At 40.8% G+C, this 23,209-nt stretch overlaps 1 protein-coding gene across 1 annotated transcript; it reads left to right on the plus strand.

The window, feature by feature from the left end:
• The first annotated feature begins 442 nt into the window (after positions 1-442).
• On the plus strand, positions 443-20,773 carry pard6b (par-6 partitioning defective 6 homolog beta (C. elegans)). The gene is made up of 3 exons (XM_085344548.1): positions 443-792; positions 2,070-2,292; positions 19,195-20,773. The coding sequence occupies exons 1-3, from the start codon at positions 730-732 to the stop codon at positions 20,112-20,114; spliced, it is 1,206 nt and encodes a 401-aa protein (XP_085200674.1). The 5' UTR covers positions 443-729; the 3' UTR covers positions 20,115-20,773.
• The last annotated feature ends 2,436 nt before the right edge of the window (positions 20,774-23,209 follow it).

Here is a 23,209-nt window from a genome sequence, read left to right on the forward strand (position 1 = left end):
CTATCATAAAATCTCTGTTACACACTATCTATTAGTTTTTACCGAGTATAGTATAACTGTTTAAATGATTAATGCACACGATTTTAATTTAGGGTTTTTAGAGATATGGTCATCATTACGTTAATAGAGTGAGAAAGTGCAACATCAGTGCTTCAGTTAACATGATGGCAAAAAACCACGTAAAATGGGTATTTTGTTTATGAATGACATTAAAAACAAAAAATGAGGCATTACTGTTCATTATTGTTCGAGCTATTTGGAGCATGGTTGGCACACCGTGCCAGGACAGAGTGGGCTATTCCTGGTGAGGTGGAAGGTGCTCTTATTTTGAAGCCACAGAGTATTATAGAAACCATGCCTTTTATTTTGAAGTTCCGTATCTCCGGCTCTCCGGGCACGGGCAGGGAGAGAGAGTCGCAGGCAGAGGTAAGCCAGAGACGGTACGGTGTGGGGCTGTAGCTACGGTGTCAGCGGCAAGTATGAGAGGAGACAAGTTTACGAGCTGAAGCTGGCTGATTGACAGCCTCTGTCGCATTCTGTGGAGGGACCACTTGTACCGGCGGACGTCGAGAAGACGCGGTGTAGCCTGTGCGACTAAAAAAACCTAAACTAAACCTTTAAAAACAACTGGTGGACACACGGGGTTTGTGGATAGACGTTGGCAGCGGCGGCGGCAGGAGCAGGGAGAGAGTGTGAGTGCTTTGGCGGCGTTCCCGCTGCTAGAGAAACATGAACAAAAACCACCGAGTGCCGAGCAGCCGTTCTCTGAATGCAGTGGAGGTGAAGAGCAAGGTGGGTACGGACACTTATTTGTCAGGTATCCTTCCAGTGTTTGTACTCCAGACAACCTTCGTCCTCATTAAATCCACTCTTGCTAATTTAGCCTGCTAAAGAGGCTTGATAGCGGGTTATTATGAAGCAAGGCTTATAAACTTTAAGAGGAGCTAACAGTTTTGGTTTTTTTCCACTGTGACCACCCGAGAATTTGGTTACAATTCTTAAAACTTTATTGGTAACCGTGGCGTAGTTTTTTGGTCGTTTTACGTCTAAAGGCTAGCTAGTTTGTGACAAGGTGGAAGGTTTTTGTCAGCTGACTGCGCAGTGAGCCAGTGTCACCTGTCACAGCCTTCTCCGCCGTACTCTCCTGCTCGTTTACCGAGTACTGACTTCAAGTTTGACCCAACTCTTTAACTTAATCAAATCTGCGTGAAAAGTTTACTCAAATTACCAAAAGTTTATGTCAAATTACCTCGGTTAAAGGTGATAGTCGTTGCCTGTCGCGTTATTTGCCTGCGGTTACAGGTGTCACACGGCCTGCGTCAGGCTCGTGGCTCCATCCGCGCCCTGCTGAGGCTTGACCACACATAAGTGTAATGAATAATGACTATATTGTTCTAGAAGTTTTTGCACGCGTCGACACAAGCTGTCAAATATTTTCAGCTACAGCACTAATTTTGCCTCCCTACAGTAGTGCAATAACTATTGTTATTATTTACTCAGCTATCCCGGGTTATTTAAATTCTTTTGACTCTTCTGAGTTAAGATTGTCTTCCTTATGTCCCCAACCACTTATTAAATTAACTCTGCTTTGCACTGATGCATAAAATAACTGATTAAGCTGGGAGATCATCTTTTGTCAGCGCTGAGCAACAGTAACCACAACAGCTGGTACCTCTCACTAACGCTACCAATGAGGCATTGTGCTCTGTCTCAGCTACAGAGCTGCCTAAAGATTAGGCGTCCAGAGCCATTGATCCAGTCAGTCCACAGGCTTAAACAGGTAAACCAGCAACATGTTTGTGGGGATTGCTGAAAGCACACTGTCTTTGTAATAGCTGCAGGATAAATATTCTGTGAGGTAGCTTGATAAAAGCTTTATCTGCAAACCTAGAGATACACAAAACACGTGAATAATTTACCACACGTGGTGTGCTTTGGCTTACGCATCAGTACAAAGTAGGCTTATCAGGCACTGTTTCATACCCTGGTTTCGGCCATACGTCACACCTGTGTGTGTATTTTTGTGTTCATTTGCAATCACATGTGAACGCCTTTCTGTCCCATCCCAGTTTGGTGCAGAGTTTCGTCGGTTCTCTCTGGAACGGTCCAAGCCAGGCCGCTTCGATGAGTTCTACGGTCTCCTGCAGCACGTGCATCGCATCCCCAATGTGGAGCTGTTGGTGGGCTACGCTGACGTGCACGGTGACCTACTGCCCATCAACAATGACGACAATTACCACAAGGCCATCTCCACAGCCAACCCTCTACTCAGGCTGTTCCTCCAGAGGAAAGGTATGCACAGAGGAAGTGTTTGGACAAAGTGTCCCAAGTTTTCATTTGTTTGCTTGGTTACACCTGCTTTGCATTGGAAATGCAAATACAGTCATTAGCATTGAAAAGCACAGCTTAGAAATATGTGATAGGCTATTGACTATAGCTGTGACAGAGTTATAAAAACTTAAGTGTCACTTTACATTGTCAGTTTTTAGGCTACTTGTTGTATGTTTCCATGTTCAGCTAAACAAACTACTAAACCGCTGGCCTCTATTTTTTTCCTTATTGATTTCTAGTTAACTAAGGTTAGGGGCCTTTTCAATTCAATTCAATTTTATTTATATAGCGCCAAATCACAACAAAAGTTGAGAGGAAGAATGCACTTGAAATGAGGAGCTGAGCAAAACAACAAGAGTAGACGAATGGAGTTCACTTTGAGTTTGTCCAGTAGACTGTTCTGTATTGCAGCTTGGTAGCTGCATGGCAATTATTTTTTTACGTGTCTGACTGTTTTGGAAATACGGGTTTCAAGTATTTCGAGCAGTGTTTCTGTAAACACTGCTGCTGCAGTTTCTAACTTCCTTTGCTGGCTCTGGTGTAATCATTGCCAATATTTCTGCCATAATTGCTCTGCTTTTGCAGTTCCCCTTGTAGATAAGTTTTTTATCTTTTAGCTAATAAAGGAAGAAGTTGTGGCTGCTCTAAATTCATGCTCTCAAGTATGGCTTACCTTTATTTCATGTGTATGATTACTGCAGGTCTTACTATATCAACCTTGGTGTCTGATATTGGCATATTGCCAATTAACATGGCATTTACTGATGTCAGTGGTCGACATTAATATGTTCTGTCTCCAAGATTTCACACGAGCTAAGTGATTGTGTTACAAAAAACTGAAAGGGTCAGGGTTTTTTTTTTTTGTTGTTATCATGGAGTAAATGAGGTATAAGCAAGAGCAAAAGTAAAGTAAATAGATTTGAAAACAAAATGCTGCTGTTGGCCCATAATTTCACAATCAGTGTATCCATAGTGATTACATAAACATGTTTCTGTCAGAGTATGCGTACAAAGGTTTAACCTCTCCTTTGATTTTGGAGTGTATTCCGAATCACTAAGTTGCTAAATGTGACCTGTTGAATGTGGGGAGGACCACAGGGTCTGCCTGTGCCTGTTGTGTTTAAGCCTGTGCCATATGACCCTATAGAAGCTAAGCCACTTTGTCAGAAGAAGATTAGTGGGGTCAGTGTGTATCGCTGCATGGGACTGTGTTTCAATTACATGCTCCAGACACTAGCCCCACACTGGGCTCACTGCTGCTCACATGAAAAACGCATGAAAACACCGCCTCGGCAGGAATCCCAGCCAGAACAAAAACAGAAGACAGACGCATTAATGCAGTCATAACCCCCTGCAGACCCCCTGACCTGAAACCCTGGTTTCCCTCCTGATTTGTCAGCAGGGAAACCCCCTTACTTTACCGTTAAGCACCAGTTGGTCTGAACATATAAAGCCGTGCATTGTGTGGAAGCAGCAAATTCGCAGCTTATAGATAATTTATTAAATCATATATCTGCAGGCACTGGATCTCATCTCTGATGATGGCTCTATAACAGGTTAATGGCTTGTCCATGTTGGGGCCAATGCGGAAGCTTTTTAACACTCAGTGCTTGTTTATCTGGAAAGCTTCTTACATCTTTTAGAACCCCGATCTTTTTGAAATGAGATGTCTTGTGTTCCATTTTGGATAAATAGTATTACTGAACTTAATGATCTTGTTACCATATCTGCATGTGACCCAACAGCCAAATGAAAAATCTTCATATGAACAGGTAGTTATAAATAGCATAAGGATCATGAGGTCATGATCCCTACCACAGTGTTTAGTTGTGTTTGTGTTTAGTGTACCTCACTGCATCAGTTCAGAAGTTTAGCAGTCCAGTCATCAGTTCAATTCGAATGCTATTAGACTTCCGTGTCCTTTAAGACTGCAACTGAGTAATTATGTAAATGTCTCAGTCAGATGTGATGTGATTGGTCATTATTGCATAAGAGCAAGGCTTCAGACAAAGTAGCAGTGGGGGCCAAATTATGTTCCAACTAGGCTGGTGTGGAATAGTGCAGTGAAATCCTGCTGAACTTGGACTGGGAAAGAAAACTTGGAGCTAAAAGAACAAAAAACTGCCCACAATCTCCACATTCAGGGATTTGGATGATTTGTGTGTTTATTTTAAAAGTGTGTCTAGTCTGTGCACTGTAGAGCTCATGCGTATAATGAGGGTTATTTTTGGCACTGAATTTTATTTGTCTCAGAGACTAAATCTAGGCTGTGTATACCCTAGGCTGGGCGCTTTAGGTTTCATCCACTCGTCAGCGTGCAGATGGTTCGATGGATACTAGGCTGCAACTGTATGTAGTTGTCTGGTTGTTAAATAATGGCTACATTGTTGTTTTCTGCCTCTGTGCTATTCAGCCATTAATGTCTTATTGTTCACTGCTGAGAAATGGCTGAAATGTTTGTGCCTCTGTTTTTGACTACTGGTCATTTTTGAAATCGCTTCAACGCACAACAAATACAACCCAGCAGCACTGGGTATTCCCTGACACCCTCCACCCCCACCCCTCCATCTGTGAACAATGTGTTGATGACTGTTGGGCTGGCAGTGAGTTGTCCACTGTTTACTGGTTGTCATGGCACCCCTAAAGAGGCCTGCTCATAGGTGGATTAATGCTGCAAAGCATGCTGGGAGCATGATTGCTAGCATTTGCAAAGACTGTCTTTGTTGAGGTTTTTTGACGACTTCACTTGTTATTAATATATCTCATGCAGTTGTAACTACTTAGAGGTGTGTCTCTCTCTCTCAGAGACTATGTATAAATGATAATGGGTAAAGTTGGGTTAAAGTGAGTGAGTTAGTGATTAATGCTATTAGTTGTTCTCATGTAAGCACTTTCTGTCTTGGTTGCTGACAAAATGCAGCTTTTGGTTTCATTTAGGCTTTTTGTAGCATGTGCAGCCATGTAGGATGGTGCACTGTTCTGCTGGAGGAGACAGCTGCCATCAAGGAGTGTTGCTGCCATAAACAGGTGTGCCTGGTATGCACAATAATTAGATGGGTTGTATGTGCCAAATTAACAGTTTTATGAATGCCAGATTTCCCAGCAGAAACATTACACTCCAACCAGATAAGCAACAAGATAATCAGCCTGTTTCACATCACCTCTTAGTGGTTTTAATTCAGTGTGTAGCCTAGCCTGTACTACATTATTAACCTAATACCACCACTCTTATAAAGTAGTAAAACAAATTGTGCACTGATGTAGGTGTATTTGCAGTAAGACCGTTTTAGCCAGTACATCTGCCTGGATGCCTCATTATTGTAGCTCTGTTTTACATTTTCAGAAGCCCCAGGATGTTTCAGTCTTGAACTGCTCCAGTTTATAGTTGGGTTGCAACTTGCTCAACAAAATGATGTGCTATTTCAGTGGTTTTGTTGGCCTGTGTATATTGAGTTAGCATTATTATTAAATACTTCTTTTCAGGGAAACAGGAAAATGAGACACACGTTCAGCCTTGTGTTTAATTGTCTTTAAACATGGCTGACAGAAGAAGTTCTCCCTCAGTTTGACAACATGTTTGTCTGTATCAGTCATCCAGAACGCCTTTTGTGCTTGTATGCACACAACTTTCAGAGTGTCCAGGTCGTCATCCATGTAGCAGTAGCAGCTTTCAGGCAATCCCAGGGTGTGTGTTTGTTCAGTGATGTTGCTCACTGCTCTCACAGTTTCAGCTCCTAACTCTTATCCATTAACGTAAAGGGGAAAGGTATAGGGAGGGACAGAAATGACTGTATTTGTGTTTCCCAGCAGGGATTGCCTTTTAATTAGTAACCAGTGAATGAGTCACCCAGCCAGAGATGGAATATGTTCAGTGTGAAAGTACACCTAGCCTGCAAAACATGCAAAGTCTCTGAATATGATAAGAACTTGAACCTGAATCTGCTCGGCACTGACAGGGAGTGATAATGAAAGTGCACTGAGACAGACATGGAGTGGGAATGTGACATTCACAGAAGAAGAAAGGAGAGATAGACTAAGCATAGGATTTCAGATTAAGTAAGGACACCACAACTAAAGAGATGCACTTTTACTGTGGGTTTGAATAGAAAGGATATGCTGAAGAGAGATATGGTGGCAGGTGTGAAGGATGCCATTTCCCTGAGGAGCTCTTTCTGTAAAAATAACAGAAATTAGCCACCCTTGATCTGGATGTGAGGTTTTCTACAGTGCATGATGTATTCCCCAGGATGCTGTCTGTGATGAGTGAGGGGATGATGAATTTGTAGATCTTAAGGAAGAATGTGTGGAGGAGGAGCAGAACTTGAGCTTAATAAGAGATTGGAGGATGAAAGAGAGAGGGACAGTAAACAGTACTAAAGAGGGAGTAATGTATAAGGCTTTGTTTGGGCAATGCATGTAATTAGAGATGTGGGGAGATGAGAGGGAGTAGTGTTAGTGCGATCGGAATGCAACAAGAGGTAGCAAGAGAGGGAATAAGTGAGTGAGGGAAGAGGATAGCGGGAATAGTATTAGTGAGGGAGGAATGTAGAGTGAGGCCCACGCTGGGGAGGGTGGGCGAGAGAGAAAGAAATGGAAAGGAAGAAGGGAGGAAGATTGAACGGAGGGGGGTTTGGTGGAATGTGGCCAGCTTCTGATCACGTCTGCTGGCTAGATTAGACAGGACAGCAGGCCAGGCTGGACCCTCAGCTCCACAGCTCAGCTCAGTCAACAAGGTAGACAGAGGAAGAGCAGAGAAAGGATAAGGAGATCAAATAAAAGTAAGCAGGGACATGGAGGACAGAAATGAGAGAGGTGAGCCAGATCCCTGCTCGGTCTCTCCTTTGAAACCTGACTGAATGAGACTATGCAGGCTGCAAGCAGATGGAGGAAGAGCAGTGGTGACAGCAGGAGGCCAGGCTCTGTTATATAGAGGCTGTCAGAATTCTCAGCTTAGGGTTGGTTAAGGAAGATGAATGAATAAATGAATGGGTAGAAGGAGGGAAGGAAATGTGTTGACTGCATGAGAAATATGAAGAAGGGAGAAACCGCACATTCAATTAGGAGAAGGAGTTGGATGACGGGGAGGGTGAGGGTTGGGGAGTTGGGAAAAGTGGACTGTTTACTGTTACAAACCACAAAGAGTAAACTGATATGGAGAGGTTATAACTGAACTGTACTAGTCGGAGAAAAGATCAGGGAGATACGCACACTGTGTTATGAGATGTGATTGAACTTTGTCGGCTTGGCACATTTTAGAAGTACGTGATGATATGTTGTAGTTGTTCTCATGAGTTGAAACAGAAACTTCAGACACGCGTGTTTGTTTATGGTTTTCAAATAATTTACACAAAGAGAGAGCAGTTATTTTTGTTATAATGTGAATACCATGGATGTACTATGAAATATGTTGTTTTCCACTCAATGTCAAGATAATTTCCCGGATAATTTATGATCTTTAGACTTTTAGTTTCACTTGCAAGCAGAAAGATGTGCTTTCCCGATTTTTAATTAAGCCATGTGTCCCCCTGGGCTTTAAACTACAGAGATATTGATCTGAAGCGTGATAACCAATATGCTTATCTGTGATTATTATTATTATTTAAAATCTCACCATTGTAGCATATTTACCCTGGCTATGTTCTGACATGCAGCTCCCAAAAGCTGTTGCCTAACCACCTTCACTGTTTGTATTCTTTCTTTCTTTCTTTCTTTCTTTCTTTCTTTCTTTCTTTCTTTCTTTCTAACAGAGTTATATGGAAGTGTTGATATTATAGGATAGGTATGAGTTAGGGGTGGGCGATAGAAACGATATACGATAGAAACGATATAAATTTGGCCAACGATAGAGATTTTGACTATATCGCTCTATCGCGATAGCGCATGTTGATGATGTCATCAAGCTTCGCCTGTTTTGGCCGAAAGCATCGCAGCGGCTACAACCATTATCATCTGCAAATTATGGCGGGCGACAGTCATAGCAAAGAGATGAAGCACTTTTGAAATATGGGGAAAGCCAAAAACTGCGCTTCCTCCACTTCCGTAACATTGATTCATTAATGTTGAATTCTCTCGCAGCTGTTCTATTTCCATGTTTTTGCAGTATATTAATAACTAACCTCGTATTGTGGATGAATAATCTCAGTTGTTCTCCTGACTGAAGTTTGGCCCGTGTATAGCATCCTGCTATGCGATTGCATTTGTCCCTGACCACCAGAATCCCTCACGTTAACTTTTATGGAGTGGAAACAAAGTTGGCGTTCATCCTCCAGCTTCACTGTGCTAATGTTATACTAACATAGCTGTGTCGCAAGCAATCACGTAGCACAACATTATATACCAGGTAGTCCAACTTCAGTAACCCTGCAAACGCCACTGCTGTTTAGTTTTCTGTCTTCATTTATGTTGGAAGTGGTAGCAGAGCTGTACGTTTTATTTAGGTTCAAAAATCTCTCAGTCAGAACATGGTATGTCATGTTTAGGTGTAAACTAGCGAGCTAACTTCCTGTTAACTTTAACTCCGTTAAATGTAATAAATTCTGTTTTCATGGATGACTGGATGTTAAACTTAATTGTTACACCCGATAAAGCAGCAACACTGATCATTTTATTAAAGATGAAAGACTTTAGACCGTTTTTAACTCTCGGTGTTCGTTTGACTTTGGGACCTGAAGATGACGGAGTTTTGGACCCAGATTACTCCGCGAAGCTCCTCACTACGGCAGCCGTAATGCTCTGACAATCCATCAAAACATTTTTAACAGATTTCTGCACGCCAAAATCGGTTCGAGGTCAGTAAGCACAACCAGAATTCATACATAAGGCACACTCTCGATTTTTGAGGTTTTAAGTGTGCCTTATAGTGTGGAAAATACGTTATACAGAAGAAAAGAATATATCGTGATATATATCGTTACCGCACATGCTTCAAATTATATCGCGATATGAATTTTAGGTAATATCGCCCAGCCCTAGTATGAGTCTATCCTAAAATAACACTTGAATGACCATAACATAATGGAAGATTACATGTCATTTTTTCCCTGCACATGCTGACTGTAATGAGATCCCTTTGTAACATGATTCCAGCACAAACAATATTTCCCACAGATTGACTTTGAAAGGAGGTAGACTCACTTTTTTTATGTTATGAAATCATTCCATTTTTAAGTTTCTCTTTTAAGTAAATAGTCGCTAGATAACACTTTGTGAAACAACGAGCAGTGCAATCATCTGCTTCTCCAGTGAGTCTCTGACAAGCAAATTCCAAATCTCCACGTTTTGTCCTTGAAATGGTTTGTACTTTGTCACAGCATAGATTTTTGGCTTGTCATAGTAGAGAAAGTCAAATCATGACTAAAATTATTTGTGATTGGTCCCTTATTTTCATTTGAGCCAGCATAAACAGTCCCCAGACTCTGAAAGTGAATCAGCTGAATTCGTCACTTGTATTTTTCCTACAGTGAGATCTAAAACAGTCATCTGTAGAAAAAAGTCCCGTTTGAGGCCCTTATCTAATTTGATTCTAAGAATATATCCTGTTTATATGTTTATATATCCGGAACAGTCTGGACCTCCTCCACCCCACACCATTGAGGAACGCCGGTGGGGGAGGCGGCGGTGTCGGTCAGGACCGTATCCCAGCTGCCAGCTTCTCAATATGACGCTCAGTCTGGTCCTGCTTTTCTTCCCGCCGGCGACGTGACACCACCGCCTGCTCCTGTTGTGTGGCCGCGAGTTCAGCCACCATTCAGGCCAGCGCCTTCCCTGGCTGACCCAGTCCTGGGTCTGCCGTGCCCCCTTTCTATGTTTCGGCACCACTGTAACAATCACACGGCAGACATATCCATAGTTTCATGCTTTTCAGTGTCTTGCTTTTATTATCACTCACGGTTGCTTGTTTACACACTGGCTGTAGCTTTTTAGCTCACAGCCACACACTCCAACAACAACAATAACCAGACCTTTTATGCTGGTGAGGCACGTTTGCAGATGCCGTGCAGGTGTGTCCATCGCCCCTGCAGCAGCACCATGGCCCGCCACAGAGACAAAGAAGGACTCAAGCTGAGAGATGGGCCGCAGTGACTAAGAGACATGTTGAGTGAGGGTAACAGGAATAACATCTGGAGGACAAGGTCAGGAGGTATTACAGGAAAGAGAGAGGCATCTGTGCCAGCACAAAATAAATTGATGGAATTGCTGAATGCTGCAGGAACAAGACCAAAGCACGCATACATGCATACTGAGAGTGTGTGAGCTGGCAAATAAAGTGTGTTAATTCTGCATTAAACCTATTAGTTGTACAGGGTGTGGGCCATTTATATGGATACACCGTAATAACATGGGAATGGTTGGTGATATTAAAGTCCTGTTTGTGGCACATTAGTATATGTGAGGGGGCAAACTCCTCAAGATGGGCGGTGACCATGGTGGCCATTTAGAAGTCGGCCATCTTGGATACAACTTTTGTTTTTTTCAATAGGAAGAGGGCCATGTGACACATCAAACTTACTGGTAATGTCACAAGACAAACAATGGTGTGCTTGGTTTCAATGTAACTTTATTCTTTCATGAGTTATTTACAAGTTTATAAAATGTGTTCAATGTGCTGCCCATTGTGTTGGATTGTCAATGCAACCCTCTTCTCCCACTCTTCACACACTGATAGCAACACCGCAGGAGAAATGCCAGCACAGGCCATTCCCATTTTATTACGGTGTATCCATATAAATGGCCCACCCTGTACATTGCTTCATTACAGCTGATTCCCCCTCCAGTTTTGGTCTTTTTGATAAATGGCTGCTGTCAAGACAGGGTAATAAAGCAGGGCTGATGTGTGTAATGGAGAATTCATGACAGATCGTATGAAAAGGCTTAGGAGCAGGCAGTCATGTTCATGACTGGAGTCTTTTAAATAATGGATCTAATAAGCAATTACTCAAATTGACAACTCAATTCTACATGAAGACTTCCTTTGCTCAAGCTCGCCTCATACCTCTACAAGTCTGCACAGCCTCCCTCCTTCTATTTCTTTCTCCTTCCCTATCAGCAGAATTAAGGCACTTTTTATCTGAGCTGTGCCAGGAAGGTATGCTCACCACACCAGGAATAGCAACCCTCTGGGAATTTACTCCTTTGAAAGTATTTTTTTTATCACCTCCTGTCCTCTTTGTGTTTTTTCTTCTCTTTTTCTGCATTTTGTGTCTCTCCTTCCTGCTTCTTTTTTCTGTTTTTGGCACCATCCCTGTTTTTTCTCATCTGTCCAAGTTCACACTGACACACACATCATGTACTCCCCCTCTCCTCCCCCTCTCTTGTATCGTTCTGTGTCGGGAACAACGCAGCACCAGCTGTGTGGTGAACATCCAGGCTTGTCATCAACAAACCTGACTGTTTCCAGAACACCACAACCTTCACCTGCTCGTCTTTTTCTTTGCGCTATTCTTACTCCTATCCTTGAGACATGCCATACGTTTTATATGGAGGGTTGGCTTGATGGACAGCACTTGTTAAACAGTTTTACTCTCATCTGAACCACTGATGAGTGCACAACTATCCTTTTAAAAGAATATAAACATAGAGCCAAAAGTGTTGGCTACAGTAACTGGACTGATGATGGCAGCTCTTGTAGCTCCTTCCTGATCTTGTTCTTCCACCCGAACATGGTGTCAGGTTTCCCTGACGCTGCACCTGGGACAACTAATACAAGGAAGTAATGGATTTAATGTCACTGTTGTAGCAGGGAAAGCCTCTTGTCCTCCAATAATGCTGGATAATCATAAGTATAGTCACTACTGAACAGGTCAGCATCATTAGAATAAATGCAGTAATGCTTTACTAAAGACAGAAGTACATTAATGTCCATAGAAAAAGGTGCAGCTCAACAGATGCACCGATGCATAATTGTGTAATATAGCCTATTGTTTTTCACCTGTTAGAGTCTATAATAACAATAATAATAAAGCTGGAAATTCTGGTGTGAGCGGATATGGCATGTTGTGATTGCCCACACATATCACTTCTGTGCGAGTAATACGGTCAATTTGAGAGTACAAAGGTGGAGCATGATAGATCCAGGGCATTTAAAAGTAGAGTGTTAGGGCAATGATGCAGTTGACCTGTGCGTGCCATTTGAAATGAGTGACCTCCTCTCCGTAGGCAGAGATGTCATAGTTCTTTCAGTGTCAGGATGAAGATGCATTCGTTGTTCACCCTGTGCGTGCTTGTGTGCGTTAGTTACATGCTACGGAGAGGGGTGACTGAGCATCACTGCATGTGTCCTCACTTGTGGCTATGTGCTGCTGGGTTGTCATTTTCTCCTCCACTGCTTCGCTTCCTTTGCTCCTCACTAACTCCATTCAGAGTGTGGGAAATCAAAGCAGCCACTGCATATTTGAAATACCTAACCTGTTCAGAGCCATGCCAAGTGTGGGGATAGTGATTATGCTTTCTATTCAGAGTTTGTGAATCATATCTCAAATATGAGCGCTGATACCAGTTAAACTGCATGATTACTGAGCAAGGAATAAAGCTAGGATAGCACCGGTTTGAAATTCTGGACCGACACTTGTCATACATTTCTAGTTTTGAGCCAGGGGAAGCAAAGAAGCTAGTAAAGAGCTGTTTTAAAATCTTGAACTTGTCTATTTATTGTTTTTTGTTTTTGTTTTTTTTAATCATGTGTGACGAACCCAACTGTTACCTTATGTTATGGAGAGTAGCAAAAAGGACTTGGGAGGACATTAAAAGAAACATTTTGATAGCTTAGCGTTAGGGACTCAGTGATGACTTAACTGGAAGTCGACAAGCCTTCACAAAGCTTTGAGCTGATATTTTTCATAATGGAACCATAAGCAGCTATAACTGACATCTTCCAAACATTTTCCCAGTATGGTTAGTGTTGGAGTCTGTCTGTGTAGTTCTTTGGCTGAGAATAGGAGATTGTGGGAAACCAACCAGTGCAGAGGCTACAGAAGCCCATTTACACACAAAATCTTCCAAAATCTAATGGTGCAGCTCAGTGGCCATAATGTTAAGTGGAATGTTGATTGGTTTAAATGGCTGGCTTGAACAGAAAGTGGAGTTTACCACAAAAATGAAGAGTGTCCTCTCTGCCTACAGGACCACCAAATCACAAACATCCGAGTAGCTCACATTACTGGTTGTTCCATGTATTTGTCACACGGCCACAGATGACAGCACACAGCTGCGCATGTTGATGTGGGTCTGTATGGCTTTGTGTTGCACTATGTTGCAAGGACCTCAACTTGATGCAAAAAAGAGTGTAGTGCCTAGAATATCCTCGTAGTTGAAAGATCATTCAGTAAAAAGCTAATATTCCTAGAGCATGACTGATATCAAAGATTTTTATGCTCCATAATGATATCTGACGATTTAATAATCACCAAAATCCAATATGTCAGCCAATGTTTTTTTTCCCCCTTCTTCTTTCAAACATACCACAAAATCCCAAAACAAATTTCACTAACATTTTTTGTGTTTACTTTTTTAAGCCATATTAAGATAATATGAGGAGTTGCAATAGAGGGTGGCTCAAGAGTTGGGCAGGTCTACTTATCCGTGGCTCCTCCAACATCCATGCTGAAATGTCTTTGGGCAAAGTACTGAACCCTGAGTTGTCCCTGATGCATCTGTCAGAGCGTTTGAACGTTAAGTTAAAGGTGCTTAGTGTTGTATGAATGCGTGTGAATAGATGAAATTTGAAATCTAAGGCTCAAACCAAGAACCCAAATATTCAAAGTTTTGACTGCCAAATCATCTTTTCTCATCATTTTAAAAATGCATACCCGTGGTATGTGAAGACTGAAAACTTGATCAACTTGGCAATGAATATACTAGCATGTGTTTCTCATTCCTGGCTGCACTGATTTATTGCCAATGTGTCCATAAATTTTATGAGTTTAAACAGCAGCCTTGTGATAAATATCTTCAGAAATCTGAACATTATAAAATATTTCTGTTTCCTGCCCTTATAGTCCACCTCCAATGGTTTAATCATTAGCCAAATCAGTCACATACCTCTACGCACTGGACCACTGTCAAGCTCAAAGTGTTTACCAAGGACTGAGGGAATAAAAGTGATGTATGCTCAACATATGCAAACACACTCAACAGCAAACACAGAACTACCCTTCTGAATTTCTTAAATAAAGGAAGGAATGGAGAACTTTGGGATATGGGTGACAGACCCAAAATAGACCCAAACCCTTTGAAGCAGCTGTTCTAGACGTTGTCCTTCTTTAGGTATGCTCTAAATATTTAACTATACACTATTCCCCAAGCTCTGTGGTGAGTTGTTCTGGGCTAGCCAGTTGTAATTGTCGCTCAAGCTAATTATTATTATTTAAATTATTTCAACAGACATAAATATGATAACGCATTAGATTTTTAGATTTTTAATATACACCATATAACCCACTTAATATATGTATATACATAACATAATTTATTTTTTTTAAAAGTGTGGACATTTTGTAAAAAATGATTATTATGTTGACGTTATATCGGTATCTATGAGCTTATTTCCGAAGAATGCTCATTACCAGCTTTTTTTTCTTGAGCTCACAGTTAAAAACTATTCTTATATTTCTTATATGAGGGGAGTTATTATTTCATGTCAGTGCAAGCCTTAAAACATCAAACCCATCTGAGCCTAAACAGTAACACAGGAAATCACACACAATATTTTTTAAATACTTTTTAATAGTATTTTTTAATACTAATATCTGTACTTCTACTTAAGTACAGAATCTCTGTACTTTTTCCACCTCCGGTGACCTAATAATTTTAAAACTTGGTCATGTTTATTATAAACATCCACCTAATTGCTCGATTGAACAGTCTAAAACATGTTTTACCAAATCCTGATTTCTTGTTTTTTTTGCATATTTGTCACAATGAAACTTTCATGAAACTTAATTTTTTTTTTATATTAGATAGAGAACCTAAATAATACAAAATATGTTTTTTAAATGATGATTTCATTTTCATTTAAGTCGACAGGTTCTTTTTAAGTGATTTCTTGATACAGCAGGTCTGGCAGTAATCAGGCCTAGATCTGGCTAGTGAAATTGGTGGATAAGCTTTCCAAAAATATAGTTAATGACAGGTAATTCATCATTTAATAAAAGGGGGGAAATTACTTCTTTCACACAGAGCCATGTAGGTTTGGATAAAAACAAAATAGGACCTCCTTTTACCCCCATTACCTTATATATTATTGGTTTAGCAATACTCTATTAAAATTTGTTTTGATACCATCCATGTGGCATCAGGAAGTTTGTTCTTTTGAGTATTAAATTAGACTAATCTGGGAGTTTTACTCTAAAAATAAAAAGAACAATAGAAGATAAATTCCGTAAACATGAAATGCTGTGTAGTATATTGTCTTGCCTTTTGTGCCTGCTTGTGTTTTTGCAGATTCTTGCATATGTTGCATACTGGTGATCTCAGAAAGCGGTATGAGTGTCCACCATTTGATACCAAAATAGCGTTTCTTAGTTGTTCTGAGGGCCTGTGAGTGGCCCCGAGGGACCGCCATATTCTTTTTACTCAAATATAACTCTATTGTCAGGTCTGGTCCTTTCATATGGTGCAGATGGAGAGATGGTTTAGATGAAAAGAAGTCTAGAGAGAGTGAAATGAGATGTGGAGCTGCGCATGACTGCACTGCAAGAACAACCTCTGTGTCGGCTGTGCAGGGACGTGCATATATGCGCACGCGCAAGTGTTTCAAAACATCCATCTGTGCACTATTTGCATATTGCTCTTTGGAACAAGAACCTAGCACGCATGATGAAATGTGTTTTAGCATTTACCTAGTTCTTCGAAGAAAGCTGTATTTCTTCTTCATGTGGAAATGAGCCATAAGATCAAGCCTGGCAAAGATATAGTAAAAGTGTATACACTAACTCTTGCCTCATGGGAACTGAAACATAAGACAGCCACTCTTTCTCGGGACAGTCGATCCTTTGTTTTGGCTTTCGGGATGGAGAGGGGAGTGGTGAGGTGTGTACCTGTCAGAACCTGAGAAGCTGAATCCTTATCAGACACCCGAGTGGATTTTTTTCCCAGATTATTCAAATACATGTTCAGAGGGAGAAACAAACTGTGAGGGGAGAGGTATTCAGTGTAAGACTGACAGTTTTTTTCCCTTTTTTTTTCTTTTCTTTTATTAATAGCGCTCTTTTATCTAAAAGCAGAGTTTACAAAGTGCTGTCAAAACAGGAAAAAATTATGAATTTGGAAAAGGTGGGCAAGTTAAAGACTCATTCAAAATAGAGATGATAAAAATATCACCAGAAACAGACAAAAATAGGGACTGGAGAAGAGGCGAAAGAAGAGTATGAAAGATGTTAATGTTTAGCTTCTTGTATACTGGTTAACTATTCGAGAGCCAAGGGTCATATTTTTCCCTCTGTTACCTTGGCCAGCCTTGGGCCTTGTTGTAATGCCACCCATGTCGGGACTTTTACGAAAAGGCAAGCATAAATAGTGCCATTAATGTTATTGTTTGTATTGTTTTTATTTTAAAAAATAAAGCCTAAAATATTTTTTTGCCATCTTTTGCTCCCCACGGCATTCAAAATGGTACTGAGTATTTTACTGGTTATCAAGTTTGAAATTATAGTACTGTTAAAAAAAACCCTACTCCACAGATGCCAAACTTATTTTACATAGAGGTTCACATACAACCCACTTTGATCTTAAGTGGGCCAGACCTTTTAGTCTGTCACAAAGTTTAACCATGCATTTAACTCATTCACTGCCAGGGTTTTTGAGCATTTTTACTCATTTTTGAAGAGCCACAGAAAACTGTGTGTTATGATCACATAAACGCTGAACCTACCAAAATGAAGAACAGACTCTCTTCTTCCATCCAAAAAAAAAAAGCTTGTTTCTACCATTTTCCATTCTTTAGTAATCAGCTGTAGAAAAGAGGTGGGTTCCACCAAAAATGCCTGTTTTGACCAAAAAAAGGGAGAAAACGAGCTTTTTGTGAAAAATACATTTCAAGCAGTCTGATGTTCACTGACAAGCTGCCCGAGGTTGTATTCTAGCCCCTCCCATTGAAAACGTAATTGACGTCTATAGACGTCAATGGCAGTCAACGTAAGTTTTTCAATTGACGTCTATAGACGTCAATGGCAGTGAATGAGTTAACTACCCATTGTAAAAAATAAAACGACAACAAAAAAACAAACCTGAAATTTCTATTTCTTAATTGTTTTCTGTTATATAATATATTATTTACTTTTTAATTACTTTGGTGATTCTGGCCCCTGGGTCTTGTATTTAGCATCCCTGCCCTACTCATTCCTGGTTGTGATTTTAAAAGTGATAACTTACCAAATTGTATCAAAAGAAAAAAAAAAATTAATCTAGAGCTTGTCTAACATGCTAGTCTCCCATCAGTGTCCTTTCAAAGATCACAAGCATTTGCAGACAACCAGAAAAAGCTGCTGGCCTCAAAGCAAAGTTAAGCCTTCTTCCAAAGATAGTAGCTGACTGCAGTTACAGAATGGCAGTAGTTTAATGGATGGCACAAACAGGCAGAAAGGGAAGCTTATAGGTTGTAATGCTGTTTGCAATGCAAGGACAGTGATTGCTTTCACTTTGGTTTTAATTGAGCTCTGTTTTTAGATTTCATGAGGCAAGCAGTGCCTGTCTTGCTTGCCGTGGTGGAATTGTACTGCATTGTATGATGGTGACAGCCAAAACACAACAGTGTTTTTGTTTCAAATGTGACCTTTGTGTGTTAGACGGTCAGCATTTGCTTTTTTGTAAGTGACATGATAACATTGATATCATTTAAGCCAGGAGATGCTTAGCTCGTCTTAGCTCAGCCTTGCTTAGCTTAATAGTTAAATATGCAACCTAACAAAAATTTGCCTACTAGCACTTTTAAAGTTTGTTAATTAAGATGTAATATTTTTTAAATTTATTTTTTGAACTTTGGTATGGATTGGATGGAGTCCAGGAAGTCACCACAGCAAGTAATCCATAGTGTAGCACCCCATACAAATGTGTACTACAACTTTAAGTCCCCAGCCTTTGTTCTAAACTCGCTGTGGATCAGGGCCTAGCCTACTGCAGTGCACTGACAGGGTCATGGCTGCTATGACTCCTAAAGCATCTTTATCATAGCAGTGGTGTGTGCATAATGAAATTAATGCATCCATTAATATTATAATTATAATTTAGAATTGCATGTTCTCTTTGCAAATTAATACAATAATTATTACATTACTATGAAAATTAAATTTCTTCCCTCCAGTGGTGATAACAGCATAACTGAATGTAATGCTTTGTTGTATGCCTGTACTCTTCTTTGCTCATTTTAATAAGGGCACTCTATTTATTTATTTATTTTCAATGAAGATGCATATCCAAGGCTGAGAAAACAGATGCATGTTGACGATCTGATACCAAGAATATGCCGATTAAAATCTTGTGTGTAATATATTTTATCTACTCGGTTCATGAGATTGTATGCAGCATAAGTAAGCTCATTTGTGGGTGGCTGTGTGTCAGAGAGAGCTGATGGGAGTTGACTTGAGGTAGCTGGTGTGCCATTTTGCATCAGTACAACCTGAGGGGAGCTATAGGGATCAGTGTCTTGTGTATGTTTAGCACAGACGCCCTGCAGGTATGCCTCAGGCTGAGAGCAAATCATTATTCATTCTTCTAAACTGCATGATGCAACACTGTGTCAGCTTGAATAACAATTTGATGTGTAATGAGCCTAGTGTGGTATTACTGAAAAAATTAACCAGCTTTTATTAACATCCTCTTTGTTTCTCTGTTCCTCTTCTATTTCTCTACTTCCTGTCTTCTACTTAACAGAGGAAGCTGATCATGGAACATTTGGTACCGATTCCCTGACCAGGAAGAAGAACACTGTGCTTTCTGCGGTTCTTCTGCGGCCTGATCACAACAAGAAAAAACCTCCAGTGATAATCAGCCTCCCTAAAGACTTCCGGCCTGTATCGTCCATCATCGACGTCGACATCCTCCCAGAGACGCACCGACGTGTTCGTCTGTACAAGCACGGCCAGGAAAAACCACTGGGTTTCTACATCCGCGATGGTTCCAGTGTACGGGTCACCCCACAGGGCTTGGAGAAAGTCCCAGGAATATTCATCTCTCGCTTGGTGCCAGGCGGGCTTGCGGAGAGCACCGGCCTACTGGCGGTTAATGACGAAGTGCTGGAAGTGAATGGTATCGAGGTTGCTGGGAAGTCGCTGGATCAGGTGACAGACATGATGATCGCCAACAGCCACAACCTCATCATCACCGTAAAGCCTGCCAACCAGCGGAACAATATCGTTCGTAGTGGAGTAGGCGGAGGAGGGGGTGCAGCATCTGGTAGTTCAGGACGCTCATCAGACAGCGGCGCCAGTTACTACGGCTACTCGTCACACAGTGCTGCAGCCTCCATACCACCACACATCATCCAGAACTTCCCTGTTGGGGAGTTGGAGAGCGATGAAGATGAAGAGGACTTGGTAATCGAGGCTGGAGGCGAGGCTGAGCCAATCAGACATGTGGCCTCCAACCACAGCATGAGCTCACTGCCTCGTTACGAACCACACCTCAACCTCCGCACCGCCACCACTTCCACCTTCTCCATTAACACCAATGGGACCCTGCCCACCAGCGGCAGCAGTAGTTCCCTAAGCAACATCAAGGCTACAACGCCGTCCCCAGACAGAGCCATGGAGAGGGGGAGTTTGGAGGAGGACGGTACTGTTATAACGCTGTAGACTGGACATTCTGGACATTTTACACACTACACACTGGAGACCAGAGAAATAAACACTCTTGTACTTTAACACACATGGAGGGTTGATGGAGAAATCAAATAAAACCCAGGAACGTACAGTTCCATCTCACAGTGACTAAACCTGAGAAGCACAAACATACGTCTGCGTATTACATCTCGACCTACTAAATTTGTCCTTTCACATCAAACACTACACCCCCATACTTTGCTCTTCTGAATGCCAATGACCACATATTTGTGCCATAGCAGTGACAGCCCCCATTCCTGGTTCTGCAGCCACAAAAACAACAACAGAAAACCCCCTGAAAATGTCCACTGTTTCTGTTTATTCTAAACGCACCTGTTTTTAATCCCATAACTGTTATTCCGCCGAACTTCCTTTAGCGGGCAGAGATAGGAAGCCCATCCATACCCATTACATATTTCCTCTTTTTAAGTCGTGCTAACAAGCTAATATCACCCGTAAAGCAAAAACACTGTTTTTTCTTTTTCTCTTGTCACTCTGAAGCATGCTTTGATCGCCTGCCTTCTCCCAGGTAACCACAGCATGAGTGCAGAATTTTCCCTCACAAGGCACAGCAAACAACTATGCTGAGCTCTGGAAAAAAAAAATATACGCACGCACACACACACACACACACACACACACACATACACACACATATATATATATAAAATTATTTTTTTTGGGAGGAGAATCCCATATAGAAGAAGTATTGTTTTCTTTGTGCTGGCTCAGATGGCATTAAACACTGCTGTCTATACTTGATGTGACAATGACTGATAATGAAAGATTGGTGATTTTGATAAATATTTGCACATCTTGTCCTTGGGCTTTTCCTATCCTGTCTTTATTATTATTATTATTATTATTATTAATACTTGGATCCCGCAAGTGACAGTGCTGTTTTTTATTTGACCAGTTAGAAGTTGTTGGACTAGGAAATCTTCTAGTTAATTTCCCTGTTGTATTTCATTCATATTGAACTTTTCCTTATCACGACAAGGGCTATTTCCCCTGCTGCATGTATACAGAAGAAACGATGTGAATGGGATTTTTAATTTAGTTTGCAATAGTGTTCCCCTCTTCCTTCTTTTTGGACCATAACTCAGTACATCTAATCTCAGTGCCGTCTCATTGCAACATGTCTTGCTTTTCATTGTATTATTATTGAATTCAGTTAATCACTTAAGATAATGTAACTTAACAACTGTCTTTACAGTGGCTACTAAGGACCCCAAAGCACTTTACACAACCAGTCATCCACCCATTCACACACACATTCACACACTGGTGATGGCAAGCTACATTGTAGCCGCAGCTGCCCTGGGGCGCACTGACAGAGGCTGACATGAAGGAGTGGGTTAAAATGAATGGCTCACATAGTCAGAAGTGAAAAACTTCCTGGTTCCAAAGTACGCCCTTGTAGGACTGAGTCACGGTGAAACAAACACACACGCAAGGCAAAAGCTGATTCACTCTCTGTATTTGATAAAGGTGAGGCAGGGCTGGCTTGTGTACAGAATATCTTGGCCCTGACCTGCATTTTTGTGGTTTCAGTAGGATGATTTCTTGTCTGTAATGAACGTCCGTTTACTTTGATTTTTTTCTACCACTCAGACATTTCACAATGTCTGAGTGAAGAAGTAACTCTCACAGTTCCTGTTCATAAAGCAGATCCACAACATTTATTGAAAGCACACTATAGATCCACCATTACCATTACAAGCTGCTGCCTCCCTGAAGTGAGAGCAGATGGTCTATTATTTCTTTCATTGATTTTTTTTTTTCCTGTTAAAAGTTTTAACCCTGACTTTAGCATGGATTTTATCTCACCCACAATATCATGGCTGGCACACACTGCACTTCCAGTGAAACACCACTGCACTAATGTTTATCATTTATAGCTCTGTTTATTGTTTATTACACAGTGAATCATTGACTAGAAACCTTCACACAGGTTGTGTATAACCACCCACTTGTTTATTGTAACTTATATGTGTAAGGTACTGTGTTTTGGGCCTTTTTATGGTACAGCACATGCTGGTGGGACTTGTCTTCTTTCATTCCCGATCTTAAAGCACAGCGATGAGTCGTACTTTGGATGGAAGGCTTTTAGAAGTCACTGTTAATTTATTTCCTCTACTTTTACCACAGGACACTGGGATTGTAACCACAGCAACATTTTTATTTATTCTCTAATCAGATGTCGGCATATTTTTCTTTCTTTGTACACATTTTATGACTTTATTTTTATAACTGATATATTGATTATCTGTGATTGTTGTTTTTGGTCATAAATCTCACGGTACAGTAGATTTTTATTGTCCATTAGAGATGATTTCAGTAGGTGATTTTACGGTTCTGGCTGAAGCAACAGGAGAGTCTGTGCAAGACATGACACCATTATTGTTTTTGTTTTTTTTCATACTGTGAATTATGATTTCTGTGGAATAAAAACATGTATTAAAGCAACCTTGAAACAGGCTAAATGTTTTACTCTGTCAGAAATTTTTTAAGTGATCGAGCAATGATTGTTGCTTGCCAGATAAATTCTATGTTTTAGACTTGTAATGAAGATTGTCTGTCAGTATTTTTCATATTGATGCTTTTATTTATCTATATATATACCTGTAACTGCTGATTGGAGGAACTGGATAAAATATAAAATAAACTAATATGTAGCAATAGTCAGTGGTTGGATTTTGTTGCGGCCTAAATCAAGGTTATGGAAGCTGGGGGTCTGTCTACAAATAAAAACTGTTACAAGTGGCTGAATTTTTAACCAATTTGCAAGCAGGTCTTATTAAAAATTCAGTTGCTGTTACATCCTGCTTGGTTCTTGTTCCCTCCTGTGCTGCTCCAATTTAAAAAAAAAAATAAATAAATCCTGAAGATGCCACTGACCTGCTTTTCAGGTAGTATGTGCGGTAGATGAACTGAGTAGCATTCATATAAATACTTTGTGGAGTTTGGGCGCCATCTGCAGGATATTCCAGGACGTGAGCGAGCTTAATATTCAACATGAAAATGAGTATTTTAACTTAAGTTACAGAACTCGAAGTCTTTGAAAA

The sequence above is a fragment of the Diplotaxodon limnothrissa genome, linkage group LG20 (genome assembly GCF_057381915.1).
Source record: "Diplotaxodon limnothrissa isolate DT_005_m linkage group LG20, D_limnothrissa_male_GT1.1, whole genome shotgun sequence".
NCBI classification, from domain to species: domain Eukaryota; kingdom Metazoa; phylum Chordata; class Actinopteri; order Cichliformes; family Cichlidae; genus Diplotaxodon; species Diplotaxodon limnothrissa.